Below are 21,777 nucleotides of genomic sequence, written 5' to 3'. Positions count from 1 at the left end.
TATTGCTCTTCAGATGACCTGGGAGCAGGTGCCCAATGTCCGGAGAGGGATTTTGTTGAACTGGATCTCACAATGACCTTCACAGTACATTTTAAAAGTTCTGTGTGGACTGTGTTAACTGTCTTCGTTCAAAGGGTGTATTTAATTATTTTATGCTTTTGTTTGTTTCTCGTCTGCCCCAGTGGATCTCGTGGCTCTCAGCCACACCCGCCTGAACCTTCTCTTTTATTCACGCGCTATTGTTGGACTGAGAGAAAGTACTCAAGTTACACTGTCACCATCTGCTGGACATTTGTTGTATTGTTTTTGTATTGAATAGTCTTTTTGTCACCTAAGCCGTTGTCATTTCATTCTCTTCCGCATCTGGGTCACCTTGTGAAGTAACTCATGACAGAACCTGCTGACCAATTATGAACCCAGCGGAAGATAATAAGATTCAGCGAGCTCCAAGGCAGATCGTCTTAACTCTTTGTTTCATTTTCTGAGCAGATATGTCGGGTGTTTGATTTTCCATTCCACAACTCTTCAGCTGTCTCTCGTCAACTTTTAAAGCTGCGCCACAGCTCTTCCTCCGTCTTCCAGTTTAGCATCGATTTTCAGGTGGTAGCTTCTGAGTCCGGCTGGAATGACCCGCTCTTAAATCAGTGTTCACCACCAGCCTCAGTGATGAGATTCGCGACCAATTATCGACCTGGGATAAGCCAGAGTCCCTAGAAGGCCTTATTTCCCTGGCTGTTCTTGAGGATAACTGGCTTTGGGAGCACCGATGTGAGGGTCGCTCTCGACCTGAGTTGTTTTCCTTAGAGGTTCCCCTACGGTCCTAGTTCACCTCTGAACCCAGGTTCTGCAGTTCCAGGGCCCATGCAGGTTAATATCACCTGGTCTGGTTCAGCCTCTCCCTGTCCCGGTTGCCCATGGTCTCACATCGCCGTCGATTTTGTCACTGGTCTGCATCCTTCCAACGGCCTGACCACTATCCTGACCGTAGTAGACAAGTTTTCCAAGATGATCCACATTGTTCTGCTATTCAAACTTAACCACTGCTGCCGGCGATGAGCTGTCTACTGCCAGGCTTGAAGGCGGGAGTCCTCTCTGACTCTTCCCCTTCTTACCCTGGTATATCTTTGTCGACCATCATTTCCTGACCACATGAGAAGCACAGGTCAGTATTTCTGTTGATACTTTTGTGTTAATGAACAATATTGCTCAATGATGTTGTGCTGCTATTAGTGACAATAGTGCTTTGATGCTGGATTTGGTTAGAAAGCACCATTTAAGCAGCAGACATTGAAATGCATGAATAGATTTTCATTAGTACAGACTATGGTTATCTCTGTCACATCCATATCAATAAAGTCATCTGAGTTGCAGGTTTTAGAAGAAAAACTATATAGTCTATTAAATAGATTCTTTATTCATCTCACAGAGAGAAATGTTACAACAGATGCTGCTAGTAATGTGGGAGGAATGTTAAGGAAAAATACAAAATAGAAAACTGTATAAATAAAATAAAAAGGAATGGCAAAGATAAATATTATAAAAATCTAAGATATACATAATTAAGACTAAAAATATGTTTAAATCAGGTGTGTTTGGTGAAAATATGCTTCAAAAAGGTGTGTGTTATGTGTGTTATGATGGTAAACAGCGACACAGGCTTCAGTTAAGTGCAGAGCTGTGTCTCAAATCGCATACTTGCGTACTTAAACTTTATTTTTATTGCAAAAGTGCATCGCAATTCTTAATATGTGAAATGTAGTGCCCCATGCACACTAAATTATCACTGAAACAGCCACAAAAGTGAGTATAGATCGATGGACACTTTCTACCCTAAACGCCTAAACGACCGCCATCTTGGTGACTATGTTGTTGGGAGAAAATCCTAATCCTTGTTGTCTTCCTCTCCTCCCTCGTTGTTCACACCCTCTCTCCACCATTCTTGGTCCCATGTCTGTCCTCACTGCATGTCCGTCTCTCCTGCCGTACTTTGTCATGAACTGTCTTTCTTATGTTTTCCATTCGAACTTCTTCCGATGCAACATCATCAATTCTGACTCTTCTATATCGACTTTATGTATATAATTGACAAGAGTCGGCAAGAATGTCCTTTATTTAACATTTGTTCTTGTTTCCATAAATAACAATTTTATAAATATATTATATTATATTATCCAAAATATTCTTGTTGTTTGTTATGTAAATATTTGTTTGATTGTTTCTTTTTATTTGTTTTATTATGTGTGTTTCTTGTGTATTTATGTATGTATTTTTTTGTGACCACTAATTTGTATGTAAACGTCCTTTGTCAGGCTATACATCTAAATCACAGGTGAGCAATTATAATTCTTCAAGGATATCTGTTCTTCATTTGTCATTAGGCCGTGACATTTATTAAGATAAATAAGATGCAATTTTGTTCTTGTATATATGAGTTTTTTTCAAAACATTTCTTCAACTAACTTAAAAAAAATGTTTTGAGGGATTAATATATACTCTAAAATTTACACACAAGGAAGGAGGGAAAAAGAAAGTGTGAAAATGTAAATTAATAATAAATACAAAATACATTTGTTAACAGAACCATTCATACATGATCATATTTTGACATTATGGGGGCCCCATAAATACAGTCAAAGTGCTGCATGTGGCCCCCGGGCCGCACTTTACCCAGGTCTGATATAAATGATGTGGGCATTTTTTTGTTTTGTTTGTTTTTTTGCATGTTGGTTTGTAGATGTATGGATGTACTTTATCTGTATTTATTTACTTTATCTATCTTCCAGAAATATTCAGAAACAGAAAACAGCACATGTATAATATTATTAGTTTCGGGAATTAAAAAAAAACAATGCTATCACTTGTGTATTAGTTTCATTTTGTCTTCAAATGTGTCTAATTAGGACACGAAACGGGGGAAATCGTTCATTTAACTTTTTCTTCTTTTATTACCTTCGCTTTTGATAACCACTGACTCACTAAAGTACAATTGCTATTCAGCAGGTGGTCATAATCCAGCTCGATAATGAAGCTACAAACAGTGTCTTTAAATTGTTGCTGGTGAGGTAGTGGTGTCAGTGGGTGCTGGCTGGTCCAGGTCACTGTGACCCCGACTCTCCCTCATTCAAAACAGGGTCGCGTGGTGAGAAACGATCGATTTGATTGACAATCACATATTGAGTGCTGTAGTGACACACGAACGTCACTCGTGGAGGAAGATGGAGGAGAAACGTGGATTTACCTGAAGACATGAGCTGTGTCTCGAATTGCATACTTCTCTTAGTATACTAGAAATAAGTGTGCATCAGGATAGTGTACGTACTAACTAGTAACTAATTCTCCACAGATAGTATGTCTCAAATCAAACTCTGCTGCTACACACTAACAGGAAATGACACGACAGCTTCTTCTTCTACTACTATTTAACGATGGTTGCAACCAGCTGTAGGAACACTATCGCCACCTGCTGGCAGCTCGTCTTGCAAGTTTGGAAGAAGAAATAAAGAAAAAATATGAGAAACGAAATATTGGCGAGATATGTACGTCGGTATCAGAAGCCAAGACGTGTCATTGTCCTACTTTTGGCTGAAAATGCACCTGTAAGTATATGTATATATATATATATATATATATATATATATATATATATATGGTAACTTTCATTTACTAATCAACGTCGCTAAGATGGAGCCGTTTAGGGTAGAAAGTGTCCATCGATCCATACTCAGTTTTGGAGCACTACATTTCACATACTGAGAATTGAGACGCACTTACACACTAAAAATACTAACTTTGAGAGCGCAAGTATGTGATTTGAGACACAGCTTTTTTCGTCAGTGTTGGAGGTGATGATGATGATGACGCTTCTGCTGGTTCTTCTTCTTCTTCGCTCACATCAGTGGTCGTCCTCCGCTCGCCCCTCCTCCCGCTTTCTCTCCTCCTGGATAGCCGAGTCCCGGAAAACTACAGGCGTCGCTCAAGGCTCGGGTTGTATCATATTTGAACACATTGTCATAATTAAAATGAATGCATCAAATAACTATTATAATTAATAAAATTGTATCATTTGTGGTGTTGTAATGTTGTCGTGTCAAGTCACCTTTTTTATGTTTAATCACTGAGGACAACATTCACCCCTTTAAAGTGCAACCAAAGTGTCGATTTGAGTTTCTCTTAAATTGATCTTGGATCTCTATTGTACCATCAGTGTCTGTTTGTACAAAACGCTCTTTTCATTGAAATATCTACATTACAAAATGTGCTTAAGCCCTGCCACACTTTCTTTCTGGAGATGAAATCCTGTTTACCCCAACCCCTCCCACTCTGCTGTGATTTGTCAAGCATCGTGGTTTTTCACTGTGTATCAATAGTAATATTTAGTATATTGAAAGAGCACCCCTTTATATTTATTATTTCTTTATTTTACTTTATTTTATGTTATTGTGTGGGTTTTGTTCATTTGTATCATTCATGTGTAGGGAGTAAAACTCTAGGAGGCACTTTGGGGAGCTTTGGGTCTTTTTGGCTCCGTTCGGCTCTAGATTCATTCGACGAATACGTATGCGTATAGTATCCAAATTTGGGGATTCCGGTGCTGTTTCTCAAATCGCATATTAGCGTACTAAAAGTTAGTATTTTTAGTGACTTATTGCGTCTCAATTCTTAGTATGCGAAATTTAGTGCGCCATGCACACTAAATTGGCGTACTAACACGCCCACAAAACTGAGCATGGTTCGATGGACACTAACCACACTAAACAGCCGCGATCTTAGTGACGTTTTAAACGGAAGTTACATCATATATAAATGCAATTATATTCATATACTTACAGGTGTATTTTCAGCAGCAGTAGGAGGATAAACACGTCTTCGCTGCTGATACCATCTTAAATATCTCGCGAATATTTAGATTCTCATATTTTTTCTTTATTTCTTTTTCCAAAGTTGCAATACGTGCTGCCAGCAGGTGGCGATTGCGTTCAAACAGCTGCTTGAAACATCATTAAATAGAAGTAGAAGAAGAAGCTGTCATGTGATTTCTGGTTAGTGTGTAGCAGCAGAGTTTGATTTGAGACATACTATCTGTGGAGAATTAGTTACTAGTTAGTATGTACACTATCCTGATGCATACTAACTTCTAGTATACTAAGAGTAGTATGCGATTTGACACACAGCACTGGTTTTATGTCCTAATGGTGGATCCCCTGGTAAAGCAAAGCGAAAAGGAAAAGGAAGTTTAATAAACAGGACTTTTATGCTTTTCTGTGTTTTAAGTAATATTTCGAGTGTCCACATGTAAAATATATGCTCGGACTACAGTGACTCAGATCTTCATTTCTTCAGTTGAATGTCACTTTATGAATTCATGGCTTTTTTTTTATCCAGCAGAAAAACAACTGGATGAAAATAAAAGTCTTTCAGAACATATTTATCAAGTTTGGAGCATCTGCCTTTGATACCTCTGGAATGTTTTTCCCTCTTTTATATCCAGTCAGTTCTTTACGCTGCCGTCTCCCTCGTCACAGCATCTTTTGAACACCACATTGATCAGTTTTAAATAAAGCTGTTATTTTATCTCCTAGTTTGAATTGGTCCATGAACGCACCACTTACCGTGTGGATGTGAAGTTTAGAGCGTCAGTCGACAGTTTAGCTGCTGAAGTTACTGCTGAGTGTCAACAATAGAGTCAATGATCAACTTTTGCTTCAGTTCAGAGACGAGTGTTTTCTTTGATTGTATTTCAGGTCGTCAGGTTTATGCTTCATGGAGACTGATGCACTTTATTGTCAGAATAAAAGAGAAAGAAGTGACAGAAGTATGAACGCTACACTTCATATTCATGTTGTCACGTGTGTACATCATCAGAACATCAACCATCAGAAGATCCTGACATGTGCTCGGCTGTACTTGAGCTTCAACTCTTACAGTCGACTGAACAACAAGTGATGAAAGAGAAAGTTTCTTCAACAATTCTTCACATTCTTTCTTCCTTCAAAACAACACGTTTGTTTCAGGAGCAGATTTCTTCTTTCCTCACTGTCAGCACTTTTCATGATGATTGACAGCAGCTACACACGTTTGATGGAGGAACACACTCACACACTCAGCTCACGCACACACACTGAAGAACCAGAACCAGGAACCTCTTTGAGTCCAAATCCCAGGTACAAAGGTTCAGTGGAGATGAAGAAGGTGTTGAGGCGTATAAGACCATAAGAGGAATAACTGTAAAACTCCAAATATCCAGATTCAGGAACGTTGATCTTCACTCTTACTCTGTGAGAAACTTCTTGACTCTTGATGACAGTTTCTATCTTATTGTGACAGAATTTATATCCTTCATCATCAGAGCAGCTCAGACTCCAGGAATAACGGTTCTGTCCAAACTCAGACTCGTCTTCTTTCCCTCCGTCTCTTCTGAGAGTCAGTGCGATAGAAGCTCCTCCTCTCCACTGCAGCTCCCAGTAACATGGTCCAGTCACAGCTTCTCTGCTCATCACCTGAAGACACCGGTGGAATCTGTCGGGATGGTCCAGATAATCCTGATCCTGCGTCACAAGTTCCACCGTCCTGTTGTCGTTGGACAGTAGGAGGCGCCGGTGTGCTGTGTCCGGGTCCAGTGAGAGTGGATGGAAGTCTGAGAGAAGAAGACACGAGAGGTGATGATGGTGGAAGAACTTTCTCTTCAAGACAATCATGGACTCAGTGTCCCAGCAAGCCAGGGAGGGCTGCTCTGTTTGTTGACATCTAGTGGAGATCATCATCAAAGTGGAGTCTTCTGAGACTGGGACCACCTCCAGAGAAGAACCAGGAGAACTGGAACATCCCATAATAATCTTGAGGAGATGACTGTCACATTTGATTGACACCAGTGTGTCCATATCAAGTCAGCAGCTAAACTAGCATGTAGCTAACATGATGTTTCTTCATGTTGTTGAAACATCTCTGCGTTCATCTCCACCATCATCCAGGTGAGATGCTGCACTGAGATCTTCTCACTCCACTGAGAACGTGATGATCTTCATTTGCACTCTCAAGTCAAAGAGTGAAAAGAGTGAATGAATGAGGGTGAGATGATGAGGAAAGTCAACATTGCTGCTTCTACATCTGCACGGAGGCTCCTCACCAGCTGCTGCTGGACACCATGTTGGTGACCAGTGTTCTGGGCAGTGACCTGGACTTGATGAAGCTCCATCAGCAGATTCAAGTGTAACATGAAGTCACCAACATCACAACTGCTCCACGAGAAGCTGACAGAGTTGAGGAGTTCTCATCCATCAATCAAATCAAACTTACACTTCTCATCTCCAGATGTTGATCTCTGTGGTCCACGATCCAGCCTGGAGGAAGAAACATTGAGAAGATCAGGTTCATTTGACTTCAGATGTTTCATGACTTCATGCTGCTAAGTGGACGTTCTTTCATGACTGTGTTGACCACAACAAAGATGGATCTAGAAACACTCGCTCAGTCTCCACTGTCTCCTTGTTCTTCCACTGGTGTCCAGCAGGAGAACATGGAGAAGCCCTGAGGGTTTGATTCATGTGCTCAGTTCAGATGAAGAGTCTGAGGAGCGTCACACACTCACATCTCTCTGCTTCTGATCACATGTTCAGTCTGAAGATCTTTGGAGCTCAGTCAGTGAGTTCTGCTGCTCCGTCCATACCTGAGAGTCTCCAGCCTCCAGTCTGGACTCTCCAGTCCAGCAGACAGCAGCTCCAGTCCTGGTCCTCCTGGATGATTGTATCTCAGGTCCAGCTCTCTCAGATGGAACGGGTTAGATGTCAGAGCTGAGGCCAGAGAAGAACAACCTCCTGCTGAGATCTGACAGCTTGACAGACTGTAATGAAGGAGAAACAGTTTCATTAAATCATGAGACCAGAAGAACTGAAGACATGATGTTCTGACCTGAGAGTCTCCAGGTGACAGTGTGGACTCTTCAGTCCAGCAGACAGCAGCTCCACTCCTGGATCCAGCAGGTTGTTGTCACTCAGGTCCAGTTGAGTCAGACTAGAGGACGGAGAGCTGAGGACTGAGGACAGAAGTGAACAACTTCTCTCTGTCAGTCCACAGGAGTTCAGCCTGTGAAAGAGACGAGTGTCGTCAACAAGTGACTTTTTCTCTATTTTGACTTGAAAGACTTGATTTGAGGAAACACTGAACTCTTTACATTCATAAGATCATCACATGATTGTGTGAATATTTGAAGACTTTTCTATCAATCAGGATCAACTTGATCAAACACATGAAATAATGATGTTTTCATCAGTTCAACACTTTCCTGACTTTGTTTCATTATTTATAAAAGTGTCACATGATACACAGAGACTGTTGTGAGAGGATTGATGTTGTTTTTATACCAGAAACAAACACAAGAGAAGAAGAAAAACTAAAGTCACAATAGAAATAAATGAATAAAAGTGATTTATGACTCGACACTTGACTCAAACTAGTGATTTATGACTCAAGACTTGACTCAAATTAGTGATTTATGACTCGAGACTTGACTCAAATTAGTGATTTATGACTCGAGACTTGACTCAGACTAGTGATTTGTGACTCGAGACTTGACTCAAACTAGTGATTTATGACTCGAGACTTGACTCAAACTAGTGATTTATGACTCGAAACTTGACTCAAACTAGTGATTTATGACTCGAGACTTGACTCAAACTAGTGATTTATGACTCGAGACTTGACTCAAACTAGTGATTTATGACTCGAGACTTGACTCAAACTAGTGATTTATGACTCGAAACTTGACTCAAACTAGTGATTTATGACTCGAGACTTGACTCAAACTAGTGATTTATGGCTCGAGACTTGACTCAAACTAGTGATTTATGACTCGAGACTTGACTCAAACTAGTGATTTATGACTCGAGACTTGACTCAAACTAGTGATTTATGACTCGAAACTTGACTCAAACTAGTGATTTATGACTCGAGACTTGACTCAAACTAGTGATTTATGACTCGAGACTTGGCTCAAACTAGTGATTTATGACTCGAAACTTGACTCAAACTAGTGATTTATGACTCGAGACTTGACTCAAACTAGTGATTTATGACTCGAGACTTGACTCAAACTAGTGATTTATGACTCGAGACTTGACTCAAACTAGTGATTTATGACTCGAGACTTGACTCAAACTAGTGATTTATGACTCGAAACTTGACTCAAACTAGTGATTTATGACTCGAAACTTGACTCAAACTAGTGATTTATGACTCGAGACTTAACTCAAACTAGTGATTTATGACTCGAGACTTGACTCAAACTAGTGATTTATGACTCGAGACTTGACTCAAACTAGTGATTTATGACTCGAGACTTGACTCAAACTAGTGATTTATGACTCGAGACTTGACTCAAACTAGTGATTTATGACTCGACACTTGACTCACACTAGTGATTTATGACTCGAAACTTGACTCAAACTAGTGATTTATGACTTGAGACTTGACTCAAACTAGTGATTTATGACTCGAAACTTGACTCAAACTAGTGATTTATGACTCGAGACTTGACTCAAACTAGTGATTTATGACTCGAGACTTGACTCAAACTAGTGATTTATGACTCGAGACTTGACTCAAACTAGTGATTTATGACTCGAGACTTGACTCAAACTAGTGATTTATGACTCGAAACTTGACTCAAACTAGTGATTTATGACTCGAAACTTGACTCAAACTAGTGATTTATGACTCGAGACTTGACTCAAACTAGTGATTTATGACTCGAGACTTGGCTCAAACTAGTGATTTATGACTCGAAACTTGACTCAAACTAGTGATTTATGACTCGAGACTTGACTCAAACTAGTGATTTATGACTCGAGACTTGACTCAAACTAGTGATTTATGACTCGAGACTTGACTCAAACTAGTGATTTATGACTCGAGACTTGACTCAAACTAGTGATTTAAGACTCGAAACTTGACTCAAACTAGTGATTTATGACTCGAAACTTGACTCAAACTAGTGATTTATGACTCGAAACTTGACTCAAACTAGTGATTTAAGACTCGAAACTTGACTCAAACTAGTGATTTAAGACTCGAAACTTGACTCAAACTAGTGATTTATGACTCGAGACTTGACTCAAACTAGTGATTTATGACTCGAGACTTGACTCAAACTAGTGATTTATGACTCGAGACTTGACTCAAACTAGTGATTTAAGACTCGAAACTTGACTCAAACTAGTGATTTATGACTCAAGACTTGACTCAAACTAGTGATTTAAGACTCGAAACTTGACTCAAACTAGTGATTTAAGACTCGAAACTTGACTCAAACTAGTGATTTATGACTCGAGACTTGATTCAAACTAGTGATTTATGACTCGAGACTTGACTCAAACTAGTGATTTATGACTCGAGACTTGACTCAAACTAGTGATTTAAGACTCGAAACTTGACTCAAACTAGTGATTTATGACTCGAAACTTGACTCGGACTAGTGATTTATGACTCGAAACTTGACTCGGACTAGTGATTTATGACTCGAAACTTGACTCAGACTAGTGATTTATGACTCAAAACTTGACTTGGACTAGTGATTTATGACTCGAAACTTGACTCGGAATAGTGATTTATGACTCGAAACTTGACTCGGAATAGTGATTTATGACTCGAAACTTGACTCGGACTAGTGATTTATGACTCGAAACTTGACACGGACTAGTGATTTATGCCTCGAAACTTGACTCGGACTAGTGATTTATGACTCGAGACTTGACTCGGACTAGTGATTTATGACTCGAGACTTGACTCGGACTAGTGATTTATGACTCGAGACTTGACTCGGAATAGTGATTTATGACTCGAGACTTGACTCGGACTAGTGATTTATGACTCGAAACTTGACTCGGAATAGTGATTTATGACTCGAAACTTGACTCTGACTAGTGATTTATGACTCGAAACTTGACACGGACTAGTGATTTATGACTCGAAACTTGACTCGGACTAGTGATTTATGACTCGAGACTTGACTCGGACTAGTGATTTATGACTTGAAACTTGACACGGACTAGTGAATTATGACTCGAAACTTGACTCGGAATAGTGATTTATGACTCGAAACTTGACTCGGACTAGTGATTTATGACTCGAGACTTGACACGGACTAGTGATTTATGACTCGAGACTTGACTCGGACTAGTGATTTAAGACTCGAGACTTGACTCGGAATAGTGATTTATGACTCGAGACTTGACTCGGACTAGTGATTTATGACTCGAAACTTGACACGGACTAGTGATTTATGACTCGAAACTTGACTCGGAATAGTGATTTATGACTCGAAACTTGACTCGGACTAGTGATTTATGACTCGAAACTTGACACGGACTAGTGATTTATGACTCGAAACTTGACTCGGAATAGTGATTTATGACTCGAGACTTGACTCGGACTAGTGATTTATGACTCGAAACTTGACTCGGACTAGTGATTTATGACTCGAAACTTGACTAGGAATAGTGATTTATGACTCGAGACTTGACTCGGACTAGTGATTTATGACTCGAGACTTGACTCGGACTAGTGATTTATGACTCGAAACTTGACTCGGACTAGTGATTTATGACTCGAAACTTGACTCGGACTAGTGATTTATGACTCGAAACTTGACTCGGACTGGTGATTTATGACTCGAGACTTGACTCGGACTAGTGATTTATGACTCGAAACTTGACACGGACTAGTGATTTATGACTCGAAACTTGACACGGACTAGTGATTTATGACTCGAAACTTGACTCGGACTAGTGAATTATGACTCGAGACTTGACTCGGACTAGTGAATTATGACTCGAGACTTGACTCGGACTGGTGAATTATGACTCGAGACTTGACACGGACTAGTGATTTATGACTCGAAACTTGACTCGGACTAGTGATTTATGACTCGAAACTTGACACGGACTAGTGATTTATGACTCGAAACTTGACACGGGCTAGTGATTTATGACTCGAGACTTGACACAGACTAGTGATTTATGACTCGAAACTTGACACGGACTAGTGATTTATGACTCGAAACTTGACACGGACTAGTGATTTATGACTCGAGACTTGACACAGACTAGTGATTTATGACTCGAAACTTGACACGGACTAGTGATTTATGACTCGAAACTTGACACGGACTAGTGATTTATGACTCGAAACTTGACTCGGACTAGTGAATTATGACTCGAGACTTGACTCGGACTAGTGAATTATGACTCGAGACTTGACTCGGACTGGTGAATTATGACTCGAGACTTGACACGGACTAGTGATTTATGACTCGAAACTTGACTCGGACTAGTGAATTATGACTCGAGACTTGACACGGACTAGTGATTTATGACTCGAAACTTGATTCGGACTACTGATTTATGACTCGAAACTTGACTCGGACTAGTGAATTATGACTCGAGACTTGACTCGGACTGGTGAATTATGACTCGAGACTTGACACGGACTAGTGATTTATGACTCGAAACTTGACTCGGACTAGTGAATTATGACTCGAGACTTGACTCGGACTAGTGATTTATGACTCGACACTTGACTCTGACTAGTGATGTGTGACTCGACACTTGACTCGGACTAGTGATGTGTGACTCGACACTTGACTCGGACTAGTGATGTGTGACTCGAAACTTGACTCTGACTAGTGATGTGTGACTCGACACTTGACTCGGACTAGTGATTTATGACTCGAAACTTGACTCGGACTAGTGAATTATGACTCGAGACTTGACACGGACTAGTGATTTATGACTCGACACTTGACTCGGACTAGTGATTTATGACTCGAAACTTGACACGGACTAGTGATTTATGACTCGAAACTTGACACGGACTAGTGATTTATGACTCGAAACTTGACTCGGACTAGTGAATTATGACTCGAGACTTGACTCGGACTAGTGAATTATGACTCGAGACTTGACACGGACTAGTGATTTATGACTCGAAACTTGACTCGGACTAGTGAATTATGACTCGAGACTTGACACGGACTAGTGATTTATGACTCGAAACTTGATTCGGACTAGTGATTTATGACTCGAAACTTGACTCGGACTAGTGAATTATGACTCGAGACTTGACTCGGACTGGTGAATTATGACTCGAGACTTGACACGGACTTGTGATTTATGACTCGAAACTTGACTCGGACTAGTGAATTATGACTCGAAACTTGACTCGGACTAGTGAATTATGACTCGAGACTTGACTCGGACTAGTGATTTATGACTCGACACTTGACTCTGACTAGTGATGTGTGACTCGACACTTGACTCGGACTAGTGATGTGTGACTCGACACTTGACTCGGACTAGTGATGTGTGACTCGAAACTTGACTCTGACTAGTGATGTGTGACTCGACACTTGACTCGGACTAGTGATTTATGACTCGAAACTTGACTCGGACTAGTGAATTATGACTCGAGACTTGACACGGACTAGTGATTTATGACTCGAGACTTGACTCAAACTAGTGATTTATGACTCGAAACATGACTCAAACTAGTGATTTATGACTCGAGACTTGACTCAAACTAGTGATTTATGACTCGAGACTTGACTCAAACTAGTGATTTATGACTCGAGACTTGACTCAAACTAGTGATTTATGACTCGAGACTTGACTCAAACTAGTGATTTATGACTCGAGACTTGACTCAAACTAGTGATTTATGACTCGAAACATGACTCAAACTAGTGATTTATGACTCGAGACTTGACTCAAATTAGTGATTTATGACTCAAGACTTGACTCAAATTAGTGATTTATGACTCGAGACTTGACTCAAATTAGTGATTTATGACTCGAGACTTGACTCAAATTAGTGATTTATGACTCGAGACTTGACTCAAATTAGTGATTTATGACTCGAGACTTGACTCGGACTAGTGATTTATGACTCGAGACTTGACTCAAATTAGTGATTTATGACTCGAGACTTGACTCAAATTAGTGATTTATGACTCGAGACTTGACTCGGACTAGTGATTTATGACTCGAGACTTGACTCGGACTAGTGATTTATGACTCGAGACTTGACTCAAATTAGTGATTTATGACTCGAGACTTGACTCAAATTAGTTATTTATGACTCGAGACTTGACTCGGACTAGAGATTTATGACTCGAGACTTGACTCGGACTAGTGATTTATGACTGGAGACTTGACTCGGACTAGTGATTTATGACTCGAGACTTGACTCGGACTAGTGATTTATGACTCGAGACTTGACTCGGACTAGTGATTTATGACTCGAGACTTGACTCGGACTAGTGAATTATGACTCGAGACTTGACTCGGACTAGTGATTTATGAATCGAGACTTGACTCGGAATAGTGATTTATGACTCGAGACTTGACTCGGACTAGTGATTTATGACTCGAGACTTGACTCAGACTAGAGATTTATTACTCGAGACTTGACTCGGACTAGTGATTTATGAATCGAGACTTGACTCGGAATAGTGATTTATGACTCGAGACTTGACTCGGACTAGTGATTTATGACTCGAGACTTGACTTAGACTAGTGATTTATAACTCGAGACTTGACTCGGACTGGTGATTTATGACTCAAGACTTGACTCGGACAAGTGATTTATGACTCGAGACTTGACTCGGACTAGTGATTTATGACTCGAGACTTGACTCGGACTAATGATTTATGACTCGAGTCTTGACTCTGACTAGTGATGTATGACTCGAGACTTGACTCGGACTAGTGATTTATGACTCGAGACTTGACTCGGACTAGTGATTTATGACTCGAGACTTGACTCGGACTAATGATTTATGACTCGAGTCTTGACTCTGACTAGTGATTTATGACTCGAGACTTGACTCGGACTAGTGATTTATGACTCGAGACTTGACTCGGACTAGTGATTTATGACTCGAGACTTGACTCGGACTAGAGATTTATGACTCGAAACTTGAGTCGGACTAATGATTTATGACTCGAGACTTGACTCTGACTAGAGATTTATGACTCGAGACTTGACTCGGACTAGAGATTTATGACTCGAAACTTGAGTCGGACTAATGATTTATGACTCGAGACTTGACTCGGACTAGTGATTTATGACTCGAGACTTGACCCGAACTAGAGATTTATGACTCGAAACTTGAGTCGGACTAATGATTTATGACTCGAGACTTGACTCTGACTAGTGATTTATGACTCGAGACTTGACTCTGACTAGTAATTTATGACTCGAGACTTGACTTGGACTAGGGATTTATGACTCGAGACTTGACTCGGACTAATGATTTATGACTCGAGTCTTGACTCTGACTAGTGATTTATGACTCGAGACTTGACTCGGACTAATGATTTATGACTCGAGACTTGACTCGGACTAATGATTTATGACTCGAGTCTTGACTCTGACTAGTGATTTATGACTCGAGACTTGACTCGGACTAGAGATTTATGACTCGAGACTTGACTCGGACTAGTGATTTATGACTCGAGACTTGACTCGGACTAGAGATTTATGACTCGAAACTTGAGTCGGACTAATGATTTATGACTTGAGACTTGACTCTGACTAGTGATTTATGACTCGAGACTTGACTGGGACTAGTGATTTATGACTCGAGTCTTGACTCTGACTAGTGATTTATGACTCGAGACTTGACTCGGACTAGTGATTTATGACTCGAGACTTGACTCGAACTAGTGATTTATGACTCGAGACTTGACTCGGACTAGAGATTTATGACTCGAAACTTGAGTCGGACTAGTGATTTATGACTCGAGACTTGACTCGGACTAGTGATTTATGACTCGAGACTTGACTCGAACTAGTGATTTATGACTCGAGACTTGACTCGGACCAGAGATTTATGACTCGAAACTTGAGTCGGACTAGTGATTTATGACTCGAGACTTGACTCGGACTAGTGATTTATGACTCGAGACTTGACTCGAACTAGTGATTTATGACTCGAGACTTGACTCGGACTAGAGATTTATGACTCGAAACTTGAGTCGGACTAGTGATTTATGACTCGAGACTTGACTCGGACTAGTGATTTATGACTCGAGACTTGACTCGGACTAGTGATTTATGACTTGAAACTTAACTCGGACTAGTGATTTATGACTCGAGACTTGACTCGGACTAGAGATTTATGACTCGAAACTTGAGTCGGACTAGTGAATTATGACTCGAGACTTGACTCGGACTAGTGATTTATGACTCGAGACTTGACTCGGACTAGAGATTTATGACTTGAAACTTAACTCGGACTAATGATTTATGACTCGAGTCTTGACTCTGACTAGTGATTTATGACTCGAGACTTGACTCGGACTAATGATTTATGACTCGAGACTTAACTCGGACTAATGATTTATGACTCGAGTCTTGACTCTGACTAGTTATTTATGACTCGAGACTTGACTCGAACTAGTGATTTATGACTCGAGACTTGACTCGGACTAGTGATTTATGACTCGAGACTTGACTCGGACTAGAGATTTATGACTCGAGACTTGACTCGGACTAGTGATTTATGACTCGAGACTTGACTCGGACTAGAGATTTATGACTCGAAACTTGAGTCGGACTAGTGATTTATGACTTGAGACTTGACTCTGACTAGTGATTTATGACTCGAGACTTGACTCTGACTAGTGATTTATGACTCGAGACTTGACTCGGACTAGTGATTTATGACTCGAGACTTGACTCGAACTAGTGATTTATGACTCGAGACTTGACTCGGACTAGAGATTTATGACTCGAAACTTGAGTCGGACTAGTGATTTATGACTTGAGTCTTGACTCTGACTAGTGATTTATGACTCGAGACTTGACTCGGACTAGTGATTTATGAATCGAGACTTGACTCGAACTAATGATTTATGACTCGAGACTTGACTCGGACTAGAGATTTATGACTCGAAACTTGAGTCGGACTAGTGATTTATGACTCGAGACTTGACTCGGACTAGTGATTTATGACTCGAGACTTGACTCGAACTAGTGATTTATGACTCGAAACTTGAGTCGGACTAGTGATTTATGACTCGAGACTTGACTCGGACTAGTGATTTATGACTCGAGACTTGACTCGAACTAGTGATTTATGACTCGAGACTTGACTCGGACTAGAGATTTATGACTCGAAACTTGACTCGGACTAATGATTTATGACTCGAGTCTTGACTCTGACTAGTGATTTATGACTCGAGACTTGACTCGGACTAGTGATTTATGACTCGAGACTTGACTCGGACTAGTGATTTATGACTCGAGACTTGACTCGAACTAGTGATTTATGACTCGAGACTTGACTCGGACTAGAGATTTATGACTCGAAACTTGAGTCGGACTAGTGATTTATGACTCGAGACTTGACTCGGACTAGTGATTTATGACTCGAGACTTGACTCGGACTAGTGATTTATGACTTGAAACTTAACTCGGACTAGTGATTTATGACTCGAGACTTGACTCGAACTAGTGATTTATGACTCGAGACTTGACTCGGACTAGAGATTTATGACTCGAAACTTGAGTCGGACTAGTGATTTATGACTCGAGACTTGACTCGGACTAGTGATTTATGACTCGAGACTTGACTCGGACTAGTGATTTATGACTTGAAACTTAACTCGGACTAATGATTTATGACTCGAGTCTTGACTCTGACTAGTGATTTATGACTCGAGACTTGACTCGGACTAATGATTTATGACTCGAGACTTGACTCGGACTAATGATTTATGACTCGAGTCTTGACTCTGACTAGTGATTTATGACTCGAGACTTGACTCGGACTAGTGATTTATGACTCGAGACTTGACTCGGACTAATGATTTATGACTCGAGTTTTGACTCGGACTAGTGATGTGTGACTTGAACTCAGGATTATTTACTGTAGACTCGACTTGACAAAACTCTCTGGAGTCTCACCTCTGACTTTCACATTTCAGCTCTGAAGCTGTAGAAATGATGTTCTGACCTGAGAGTCTCCAGGTGACAGTGTGGACTCTTCAGTCCAGCAGACAGCAGCTCCACTCCTGGATCCTGCAGGTTGAAGTTCTGACTCAGGTCCAGTTGAGTCAGACTAGAGGACGGAGAGCTGAGGACTGAGGACAGAAGTGAACAACTTCTCTCTGTCAGTCCACAGCAGATCAGCCTGTGAAAGAGACGAGTGTCGTCAACAAGTGACTTTTTCTCTATTTTGACTTGAAAGACTTGATTTGAGGAAACACTGAACTCTTTACATTCATAAGATCATCACATGATTGTGTGAATATTTGAAGACTTTTCTATCAATCAGGATCAACTTGATCAAACACATGAAATAATGATGTTTTCATCAGTTCAACACTTTCCTGACTTTGTTTCATTATTTATAAAAGTGTCACATGATACACAGAGACTGTTGTGAGAGGATTGATGTTGTTTTTATACCAGAAACAAACACAAGAGAAGAAGAAAAACTAAAGTCACAATAGAAATAAATGAATAAAAGTCATGAGAAAAACAAAGATGTTTGTAGATTATTTTTGAAGGTTGTTTATCAATCAATACATCGATCAACTTGTTTTCATCTGGTGACACCTTTTATTTGTGATTCATGAAAATGTCTCAATTGAAGATTTCTATCAAGTTTTCTTTCTATAAACTTGTTATTTTCTACTTCTAATTATGTTTTCATTCATCAAAGTCTTCAAAGTTTCCCTCCATCATTGTTCAAACATGTGTCGTTTCTTTAAATCTCCAGGTTTCAAATGTTTTCTCTGTATTTCCAGGTTTGAATATGGAGGCCTGCGAGGGTCAAATCAAGAGTTTACTCACCTTTTCATTGATATTTGGAAATAATCTCCTTCCATGTTTCAAGACAATACTTTTGGCAGAGATGGAGACTCGAGTCACACCTATGACTCGTGACTGAGACTCGTTATTTGTGACTCGAGTCAACTGGGACTTATTTATAGTGACTCGACTCATACTAGTTATTTGTGACTCAAGTGTCGACTAGGACTAGTGATTTATGACTTAAGACTTGACCTAAACTAGTGATTTGTGACTCAAACCTGAATCGTCCTTGTGATTTGGGGCTTGAGAGTCGACTCAGATTCTGGATCTGTTACTTGAGACTTGACTCGGACTAGTTATTTGTCTCTTCAGTGTTCACTGGGACTAGGAATGTGTGACTTGATATGAGAATTAACTTTAACTTGTGACTCGACACTTGAATCGGACTTGTAACTATAAACTTGACTCAGACTCGTGTTCTCTGACTCAAGACTTGACTCGGACTGGTGATTTGTAATTCGAAACTTGCCCCCAATGAGTTATTTCTGACTAGAGAGTCGACTCAGACAAGTTATTAGTGACTCAACACTTGACCTGGAATAGTGATGTGTGACTCGAGAGTCGACTCCTACTAGTTACTTGCGACTCAAGAGTCGACTTGAACTTGTGATTAGTGACTCAAGAGTTGAGTCATGCTAGTGATTTATGACTCGAGAGTCGACTCCTCTAATTGATTTGTGACTTGAACTCAGGATTATTTACTGTAGACTCGACTTGACAAAACTCTCTGGAGTCTCACCTCTGACTTTCACATTTCAGCTCTGAAGCTGTAGAAATGATGTTCTGACCTGAGAGTCTCCAGGTGACAGTGTGGACTCTTCAGTCCAGCAGACAGCAGCTCCACTCCTGGATCCTGCAGGTTGTTGTGACTCAGGTCCAGTTGAGTCAGACTAGAGGACGGAGAGCTGAGGACTGAGGACAGAAGTGAACAACTTCTCTCTGTCAGTCCACAGCAGCTCAGCCTGAATAAAATGAAACAGGAAATCAAACGTTGATGTTTATATCTTCAGAGATGTTCCAATGATCCACTTACAGAACTTTATGTGAAGCTTGAACCATCGGCAGAAGCCTCTCAAGAACCTCCTCTGAAGCAGAGTATTTCTTCAGGTCAAACACGTCCAGATGTTCCTCTGAGGACAGTAAGATGAAGGCCAGGGTGGACCATTGAGCAGGAGACAGTTGATCTGTGGAGAGACGTCCTGATCTCAGCTGCTGTTGGACCTCCTCCACCAGAGAAGTGTCCTTCACTTCATTCAGACAGTGGAACAGGTTGATGATTCTCTCTGGAGACACATTCTCACTGATCTTCTTCTTGATGAGCTTTGCTGTGTCCTGATTGGTCCAAGAGCTTCTTCCTGTTTGTTTCAATAAACCTGTCAGGAGACTCTGGCTGGTCTGCAGAGAAAGACCCAGAAGGAAGCGCAGGAACAAGTCCAGATGTCCATTTGGACTTTCTACAGCATCATTGATTTCTTTCTGGTAGAACTTTTCTATGTCAACGATTCTTGACTGCAGGTTGACTTCAGAGTTGAAGAACTTCTGGTGAACATGAAGAGCAGCCAGAAACTCCTGAAGACTCAGGTGGATGAAGCAGAACATCTGGTCCTGGTACAGTCCTCTCTCCTCTCTGAAGATCTGAGTGAAGACTCCTGAGTGAAGTGAAGTAGCTGTGATGTCGATGTCACTCTCTGTCAGGTCTGATTCATAGAAGACCAAGTTTCCTTTCTTCAGGTGCTCAAAAGCCAGTTTTCCCAGAGACTCCATCATCTTGCTGCTCTCAGGATCCCAAACTGTGTCTGTCCAAGCTGCTCCATGGTACTTCAGCTTCTTGACTTTGGACAGAACCACCAGGAAGTAGATGAACATCTCAGTCAGGGTGTTGGGCAGCTGTCCTGTGTCTCCGCTCTTTAACATGTCCTCCAGAACTGTGGCAGTGATCCAGCAGAAGATCGGGATGTGACACATGATGTGGAGGCTTCGGGAGGTCTTGATGTGAGAGATGATGGTGCTGGTCTGCTCCTCATCACTGGACCTCTTCCTGAAGTACTCCTCCTTCTGGAGGTCAGTGAACCCTCTGACCTCTGTCACCATGTCCACACACTCAGGAGGGATCTGATTGGCTGCTGCAGGTCGTGTGGTCATCCAGAGACGAGCTGAGGGAAGAAGATTCCCTCTGATGAGGTTTGTCAGGAGGACGTCTACTGAGGTGGACTCTGTAGCTGCTGTCAGGACCCGACTGTTTAGGAAGTCCAGAGGGAGTCGACACTCGTCCAGACCGTCAAGGATGAACAGAACCTGGAGTCCTTCAAAACTGCTGAGATCTTTGGTTTCAGGAAAGAAATGATGAACAAGTTCCACCAAACTCAACTTCTTCTCTTTCAGCAGGTTCAGCTCTCTGAAGGTGAAAGGAAACATGAAGTGGAAGTTCTGGTGAGCTTTGCCTTCAGTCCAGTCCAGAGTGACCTTCTGTGTCAGGAGGGTCTTCCCAATGCCAGCCACGCCCTTCGTCAGCAGGCTCCTGATTGGTGGGTCTCTCTCAGGTGAGGCTTTAAAGAGGTCTTCTTGTCTGATGGTGGTTTCTGGTCTGGTCTGGTTCCTGGTGGCTGCTTCGATCTGTCGGACCTCGTGCTCCTGGTTGACCTGGTCTGTGCCCCCCTCAGTGATGTAGAGCTCCGTGTAGATCTGATTCAGAGGAGCAGAGTTTCCTGCTTTAGCGACCCCCTCAGACACACTGTGGAACTTCTTCTTCAGGCTCCTCTTCAGCCGTCGTTGAATCTTTTCTACACGACTTCCTGAAGAAGAGAAGTCACATGAGTCACAAGATTCTAAAAGCTGAAGATCAATCTTCTCAGCAGATGCAGGAATTTCAATCTCAAATGTTCTAATAGATTCAAGACTTCATTTTCA

At 41.1% G+C, this 21,777-nt stretch overlaps 1 protein-coding gene across 1 annotated transcript; it reads right to left on the bottom strand.

The window, feature by feature from the left end:
• Window positions 1-5,859: 5,859 nt before the first annotated feature.
• LOC148083132 (NLR family CARD domain-containing protein 3-like) lies at window positions 5,860-21,772 on the bottom strand. The gene is made up of 8 exons (XM_087785604.1): window positions 21,768-21,772; window positions 19,904-21,658; window positions 19,659-19,832; window positions 18,008-18,184; window positions 7,906-8,079; window positions 7,664-7,837; window positions 7,294-7,337; window positions 5,860-6,634 (listed from the first exon to the last, which is right to left on the bottom strand). The coding sequence occupies exons 1-8, from the start codon at window positions 21,770-21,772 to the stop codon at window positions 6,093-6,095; spliced, it is 3,045 nt and encodes a 1,014-aa protein (XP_087641730.1). The 3' UTR covers window positions 5,860-6,092.
• Between the last annotated feature and the right edge of the window lie 5 nt (window positions 21,773-21,777).

Source organism: Callionymus lyra, chromosome 3, assembly GCF_982586985.1.
Source record: "Callionymus lyra chromosome 3, fCalLyr1.hap1.1, whole genome shotgun sequence".
Lineage (NCBI taxonomy): Eukaryota > Metazoa > Chordata > Actinopteri > Syngnathiformes > Callionymidae > Callionymus > Callionymus lyra.
The sequence above is the reverse complement of the archived record's forward strand: the minus strand, read 5'-3'. Positions and strand labels throughout refer to the sequence as shown.